Consider the following 8,024-nt stretch of genomic DNA (forward strand, 5'->3'; position numbering starts at 1 on the left):
TATATATAACGGCTATTTTAGTATTCCAAAACACCCACCAAAGTTTGCAACTCTTGAACACTAAAATTTACAAGTACCAACACTGAAACATCTCACTCCAATTCATATCCCAAAAGAAGACACAAATCCATGACAAGAACAACAAACCATTAGTCTGTGTTCTGTGAAATCACCTCCCCAAATTTGAGAAACAACTGAGCATCCGATGAACTTAACGACGCCGTGCACGTTAACGCGGTCGGGTTCTTCAGGTTCGCATACTCGTTCATGTAGCTTGGTAAGGCGGAGTCCGTCGTCGGTAAGGGCAGTAAGGCAAGTTGTTGTGCTTGTTTTGGTGGCGGGAGTGGTTGGACAAGGCTACCGAGCACACGGGTAACTTCATGCATTGTAGGACGATCGGAAGATTGTTTCTTTGTGCAGAGGAGTGCTAATTGAAAGACTTTTTTTACCGCGCCGAGGTCCTTGCAAGTTGCAGAAATGTCAGGATCAACGGTCTCCATTACTGCATTGGTTGCAGCCTTTGAAAGTATCTGCAAGACATGTTGGCAAGATAAGCGTGATCACAGAGAAAGAAAGAAATAATGGTGTACTGCAACTACATTGGCACAGCAATGAAAGCATTGATGAAAATGTGGGGCAATTTCATCACATGATGAGTCTCAGAGATGGTCCCTGGCTTATTTTGGTTTTATTTGATTTTATTGTATCAATTAATTTGAAAAGATCGAAAGAAGCTTTTACCAAGTGTTGGAGGTTGGATTCATTATCCACTGCTTTTTTCCCGGTAAGTAGCTCGAGGAGAACAATGCCGTAGCTATAAACATCGGACTTCTCGTTTAGGCGAGAGGTTCGAGCATACTCGGGGTCAATGTAGCCGATGGTGCCCATAACGTAGGTGGATGTGTGAGTCTTAGATACACACAAACTCTTAGCAATGCCGAAGTCGGTGAGATGAGCCTCGAAATCTTTGTCCAAGAGTATGTTCGACGATTTCACATCGCGGTGGATTATCCTTGGGCTGCAGTCATGATGCAGATAAGCCAGACCTTGTGCTGCTCCGAGTGCGATATTTAATCGGGTCTCCCAATCTAGCTTTTTCTTCTTAGAAGGACCTGAAATAGAAACAAATTAAAACTAATAACTTGCTTAATAATGTAAATTTACAGCTTAAGCATATACCATGTAGAAGGTCCCAAAGACTGCCATTCTCCATGTAATCATAGAAGAGTAAATTGCCGGATGGAGATAACGAATACCCTTGAAGACTAACTAAATTTCGGTGTTTGATGCTCCCAACTGTTTCAAGCTCGGTCTCGAATTCTTTCAGGCTATGCGGATAGTGCATGTAGAGCTTCTTAATGGCTACCGGTTTGCAATTCTTTAGCACGCATTTGTAGACGGTGCTTGATGCGCCGTAACCAATGATGTACTTCTCACTCAAGTTCTCCGTCATCCTCATGATGTCTTCATATACATGAAGGGCCATGTTCATATGAAGAATAACAAGTTTTGGTGACACCGGTCGAACTGCTGTATAAAAGGTATACGATGTGATTGAAGCAGAAATTGGACAAAAAATAATCAAAGGCAGAGACTGGGGAATATATACCTGGTTTGTTCAGAGTGGTATCGATGAAAGGAGGTGGATTGTGTGGTCTACACGCGGCAACTAGAATCATTAGAAGGATAACAAGAGCACCAAGGGCAATTCCAAGAATGGCAGCCTTCGAGATTGTAGCTGAGAAAAGAAACATTACACATGAAGTGCTTTTCAGTTCGACACAGGCCAATATGATTTACTAATATTGAGAACGAACAAGGCTCGTCAACAGAGAAATAGAAGTCAGGTTACCTCTCGGGGGAGGATGAGAAGAGCGGCATGGTGAGCCCAGCCAATATCCACAAAGGCCGGGATTTCCAATGAAGCTGCATTTGAGTGCAAAAAGGAAATGATTGCAAAGCACAGTCAAGCACTCACAAACCATTTTAACGTTTGTGTTGTATATACCTTTCTGGTGAAAACCGAGAGAAGTTATTGAGAGTAGGAATATCACCGGCGAGGTTGTTGTACGAGACATTCCTGCCGACCAGAAACAAGAAGAATTATCAACACCACACAAGTACAAACAAATCAAGCAATACAATATTTATTATTTAACAACGAAACGAACTTACAATACATTGAGACTGAAGCAGTTGGTTAGAGACATTATATCGCCTGATAAATTATTCCTATCAATATTCCTGCAGAAATGCATAAATCAAATGAAAAATCAGAACCTGAAAGCATTTATTCAAACCGAGCAAGCGCAAAGAGAAAAACTCACAGTAGGTTCAGATTCTGCAGCAATCCAAGTTCTTGTGGGATTACACCTGAAAGGTGATTGTTTGATAAATCTCTGAAACCACAGCATGCAATGATCCAAAAGTTAGCTGGCTAATAATTCCAGAGGTGTGATGATAGCTTAATCGATTGTAATAGCTTTCGTAATGCTTACATTTCCATTACACTCCTCAAATTTCCAAACTCCACTGGAATACAACCAACGATACCGTTATTGCTTAAATTTCTGGAATATAACAATTAAGGTTATTAGGGAGGATGACAAGGAGAAAGAAATTGGAAAACATTAGCAACAATCCTCACAGCTTCAGTAGATGCTCAAGGTCACCAATTGAAGAAGGAATGGGGCCACTAATCTTGTTACATGAGAGATCCCTGCCATAAAAAAATTCCAAAATGGAACATTATTCAAGTAATAAACATTTCAGAAGCATGAAAAGAAATCTGTCAGAACAAGCCTCTTACAGAGTATCCAAATTGCTTATTTTCGATAATTCAATTGGAATCGGGCCTTTCAGATTGTTTGATGACAGATTCCTGAAGAAGTAGCATGAATTGTTATTACTGAAGAGTGAGCAACCAACAAGTCGATCAATTAAATTTACCATCACAACTCACAAGTATGTCATGCTTTCAAGATTTTCCAAGGCACGCGGTATCGTTCCATTCAATCGGTTTCCATATGCATTCCTGCAATTGAATCAAGGGTCTTAAACATCGTCAATTCCCTGTAACTTCTCATGACAGAATTCACCAAATGATCAGCTGCTTACAGACTGTTGAGATTGACACATGAGCTCAAGTTTTGAGGGAGAAGCCCTTCGAGATTGTTGTTGGCAACATTCCTACAATACAGTTTATCATGTTTTATTTCTATGATTAATGACCTCAAGAAACCAACAAAGATGTGTTTCAGTAAACATACAGATCAAACAAATCAGTGAGCTTCCCGAGCTCTGGTGGAATACGCCCAGTGAGTTGATTGTCGTTCAATTCCCTGCATATACATTCGGTGATTTCAGATGCATTGCTTAGCTAGGGTGATGCGAAAATCTTGTTTAAAACATTGTCCTTACAGATAATGAAGCCGGGTCATGTTACCAAGTTCCGGGGGAATAGGACCAGTCAATCTATTGCCTTGCAAATACCTGCATGTTTTGTTTTCACACACCAGCGATATTTGGTAAATATCATGCAGTAAACCAACATACCAATGATCAGATAGCTCTTCCAGAAAACATAAAGAACTTACAGCTTTTCAGTATATGTTAAGTTGCCCAAAATAGGAGGTATCGGTCCATCTAGTTGATTGCAACTGAGATCTCTGCAACATTAGGAATCAAGTTCATAAGTGAAAAGTTTTCATTAGCTGATAAAATCTCCCAAAACTTGAAAACTCACAGAACTGCAAGTGCCTGCATTAGACCAAGCACTGATGGAATATTCCCCGAAAAGTTGTTCCCTTGCAAGGATCTGGCAAATATGAAGAGACTCAAACATAAGGATAACTGTTGTCACTCTAAATTGAGCACTCATGTTCAAAGCACGAATTATTAGTCATACAAAGTTGCAACTTGCAAGAACCCGATGTTGAATGGAATTTCTCCGGTGAACTTGTTGTAGGACAAATCCCTGCAAACGAAACCAAGTTCATGAGTAAAACTTAAGATGCAGAGGATCCAAGACATTACCGAAATTTATGGCTGATATACGTACAAAACCTGAAAACTGGTGCAGTTTCCAATACTCTGCGGTATTGTTCCCGACAAACTATTATTTTTAACATCACTGCAGAAGAATAAGCAAACATAGGATGAATGCATAAAACTAGATATGAATACAAAGAACAACCGATAAAATCAATATCCTTGAACTTACAAGTACCATAAGCCGGTTAGTTGACACATGTCGGGAGATAAAGTCCCTTCAAGATTGTTTCCTCGCAAACCCCTGAATATCCAAATGTCATCACAGGCATTGCTAGTTAAGGTTTCATTTGAAGTTTTAGATCACTTACAAGTATTGCAGAACTTCATTCCAGTAGATGAGCCGAGGTATATCTCCACTCAGATTGTTTTGAGCAAGGTCTCTGGAGTAGCAAATGATTATTGTAAGATCCATAATACATTACAACAATAAGAGGAAACGAGGAAACTTACAAAATCTTCAAATTTGGAATTTGAGAGAGAGTCGAAGGTATTGGCCCGATTAGTTGGTTGTTCTTCAAAATCCTGAAAAGAAAAATCTCAAAACATCACTGCATGGAACTTTCTTATTGTCGATCGAACACTTTAAGAACATAAACCTACAAATCCTCCAACTGCTTCAACTTTGATATCGAAAATGGTATATCACCATCAATGTTGTTAAAAGACAAGTCCCTGCAGCAATAACAAGCACAAGCACATTTCAATGGCAATGTTATCATACAAATCAGTTAAAATATTTCACATAATTAGTAACCCAAGAACTTACAATGTTTTCAAAGAAGAGCAATCACCGATCTCATCGGGGATTTGACCGGACAATCGGTTTCCCTTCAAGTCACTGTCCAATACAACAACCCATATAGTAAGACAAGACCAGAAAAACAATCAAGTTCATTCAGACAAGATAAAACTATGCCAAGAAACCATACATAGAGACAAGGCTTTTCAGATCTCCAATGGCCGGTGAGATTTCACCGTCAAGATTCAATCCAGACAAATTACTGAATGAAAACATAACAAAGATCATCACTTTACATTACATAACAATAACAAAGAAATCATACAAAGCAAAGGAAAAAATTTTAAAAATCAACAAGAAGCAGATAAGATAATCCTTACAGTGCAACAACATCAAAGGTTACATTGTCACAAGTAACTCCTCTCCATGAGCAATAATCAGAAGACGGTGCATCAGTCCAGTCATATAATATATTATCAACGTTGCGAAAGGATTTTTTGATTTCCAAGAGTGTCAATCCTGAATAAGAAAAAAAAATTAACAAAGAAAAATAATGCATAACAAGATACAAGCACTAAAGATTGAAACAAGTTAACATCTTTTCCACATCATTTAGTAGTACTTTAGATCTTACAAATAGAAAATGCTTAGATATAACAAGTGGACCATCATATACACAAAAATAGCTTCTCACGCAAGAGAGAGAGAGAGAGAGAGAAGAAAGGGGATGGATGGATTATTATAATAAGTAGTGAAGAATAGAAAAGCTGAAATGAAATCTAGGACTAATCTTAGGAATAAAATAACCAAATGACGGCTAAAAAGCACAGTAATATTATATTAGAAGATAATCCACACCACAAAGAAGAACAAAAGGAGAAGAAGAAGAAGAAGAATCCCAAATCCAAAACATTCTGGTAAAAACCCCAACTTGATGCAGAAAATTGAAGAGAAATGCAAAAAAGATGAAAACTTTAAGCTTAAAACAAAGATCAACACCAGATGAAAAATTGGCATACCATCATTGGAATCACCAGCAGCATGAACAGAAGCAACAGAGAAAGCAACAGAGAAGAGGAAGAAGAGCAAGGGTAGCAAACTCCAAACAGGCTCCATGAACACTCCAATGAAGCCTGAGGGCTGGAATGAGCATGAGAGGTAAGAGAGGTTGCAAGAATGGGTTGTGAAGTCACATCCTAAAGTGTCAGGCCATGTTAATACAACACAAGAAACAACATCTGTTGCTCTGTTTCTCTCTCTGTAAGAAGTAGCTTTGTAGTGAACCAAGGCAATGCAGTGATGAAATGGCAGAAGTAGGAGGTGTAATCTGTCTAAAAGGATGATGATGATGATGATGGAGAGAGAGAGAGAGAAAGAGAGAGGGAGGGAGGGTTGCAGGGAGGAGGGGCAGGGATGGGCAGAGGCAGAGGTGGTGGCAGGACATGGTTTTTAAACCTTTTCCTATCTTTATGTACTGTTCATACACTGAAGTTGCCCCCACACTCTTCACTCTCTCCACTGTTTTTTTTATTTTTTTATTTTTTTTAATTTTAATTTTTGTTTTTTGTTTTTAATGGAGGGATGGATTGAATGACACATTTTAGAATTCTGAGGGGGACAAATTAATTTGATCAGAGTGGAAATAATAATTGAATATATATATAAATCAAGTTACCAACAAGTTTTATTATCCAACACTTCTTGCTCAATAAGCAATATTTTGATTTATGGAATTTTTATTACTCGGATTCAAAATCAAAATATGTGGAATACAGTCATGCTAATGATCTGTATATCTATACAAAGATGTCTGTAGATAAAAATTGTATGGATATCTTTGTATCATTTGCTAGATTTAAATCTAATAATCATATTTTATTTATAAATGTAAATAATGTAATAAATAATGTTCATCAATGGTATTTTTAAAAAAAAATAAGATAAATAATAATTATTTTTTTAACAACAAAATGGATAAATTTATTCATATTCACTGTATTTTGATAAAAATTCAAACACATAGTTATCTATAGATGTTGATATGAATCATTGGATCTAAATCTAAAACCATATTCCTAGTAACACTTATAGTGAAAAAATAAAAATCAAACCCTATTGGTACATGTGGATGTTTACGGATGTACACAGAAATATATATATATATATATATATAACTTTATTTAATTTTCATTTGAGTTTTCATTTTTTTAATTAAAAATTAAAAATTGTAGGTAATATAATTCCACAAAAGTGGATATTTGTGATTGCACCCCTGTAAATAACAGAATAATGTATGTACTTGGGCCGTAGCATTTTACCATAAAAAGTGACACAAAAAAAATCATCAAATTTACGTCTACTGATTCTTGTTATTACAGTCATGCATATAAATCTGAAATAGAAAATCATTTACTCACTGTAATTTTATCTTCATCCTACATTATTTAGAGATATACATATTATACATGTAATTATAAACTTTTTCACTGATATAGACAACACTAAAAACATAAATAATATTTTTAATAACTCCAATAACTACAATAATATAATAACAATAAATAAATAACAAAACCTCTGTTGCACAAAAATTAATAAATAAATAAATAATAAATGAAAAAGGTAACCTATCTGACAATCTACAAACCCCTGCATGGGAACTCTAAAAATCTAGTCCTCTCTCTATATAACTCTCTCTTTCGTCTTTGCATCCAAATCTACTAAAGACTGTAATGACTATAATGATAATGATTTTTCCTTTTTCCTTTTTTGTAAAATTTTCATTTTTATATATATTTATATTTATATAATATAGAATATTTTTATAGTTTATATTTTTCAGTAATTGCATCAGCAATTGCTCAGCTAACTTCTGCAGAGATACAGCAGCAATGAGGAGATGAGTACAGTCCCTTCTTTTTCTGATTGACAACTATCCTTGCTGTTCCTTTTTCATTTATTTAATCTTTTTCTTATTTTATTTGTTTTAATATTAAAAAAAATAATATGTATATCAATTTTATTTTTAAAAAATTTTAACAACTTATCCGACTAGACTAACAACAGTAGCGTCTTATATAATATATATTTATATATGATGATGTTGTGTTGAGGGATAAAATTGGAAGTTTAATTGATTTTTAAAATTGGTAAGTATGAGAAAAATATTTATTTAAATTGAGTAATGTGTATGATTTAATTAAGTTTTAATAAAAATAATAGAAATTTATTT

The 8,024-nt window shown here is 35.6% G+C and overlaps 1 protein-coding gene across 2 annotated transcripts; it reads right to left on the bottom strand.

The window, feature by feature from the left end:
* On the bottom strand, positions 1 to 6,213 carry LOC120282335 (LRR receptor-like serine/threonine-protein kinase ER1). 2 transcript variants are annotated; one of them, XM_039289131.1, is made up of 27 exons: positions 5,812 to 6,213; positions 5,173 to 5,311; positions 4,983 to 5,054; positions 4,820 to 4,891; positions 4,654 to 4,725; positions 4,504 to 4,575; positions 4,362 to 4,433; positions 4,223 to 4,294; positions 4,061 to 4,132; positions 3,908 to 3,976; positions 3,746 to 3,817; positions 3,597 to 3,668; positions 3,421 to 3,492; positions 3,270 to 3,341; positions 3,118 to 3,189; positions 2,963 to 3,034; positions 2,810 to 2,881; positions 2,648 to 2,719; positions 2,499 to 2,570; positions 2,328 to 2,399; positions 2,176 to 2,244; positions 2,009 to 2,080; positions 1,853 to 1,926; positions 1,610 to 1,738; positions 1,180 to 1,527; positions 742 to 1,112; positions 1 to 530 (listed from the first exon to the last, which is right to left on the bottom strand). In XM_039289131.1, exons 1-27 carry the CDS (start codon positions 5,906 to 5,908, stop codon positions 150 to 152), a joined length of 2,973 nt encoding a protein of 990 aa, XP_039145065.1. In that variant the 5' UTR covers positions 5,909 to 6,213; the 3' UTR covers positions 1 to 149. The 2 variants fall into 2 exon arrangements, with proteins under 2 accessions (XP_039145065.1, XP_039145063.1); XM_039289129.1 differs by having other exon boundaries at positions 1,180 to 1,530.
* Positions 6,214 to 8,024: the final 1,811 nt, after the last annotated feature.

Source organism: Dioscorea cayenensis, chromosome 18, assembly GCF_009730915.1.
Source record: "Dioscorea cayenensis subsp. rotundata cultivar TDr96_F1 chromosome 18, TDr96_F1_v2_PseudoChromosome.rev07_lg8_w22 25.fasta, whole genome shotgun sequence".
Classification (NCBI taxonomy): Eukaryota; Viridiplantae; Streptophyta; class Magnoliopsida; order Dioscoreales; family Dioscoreaceae; genus Dioscorea; species Dioscorea cayenensis.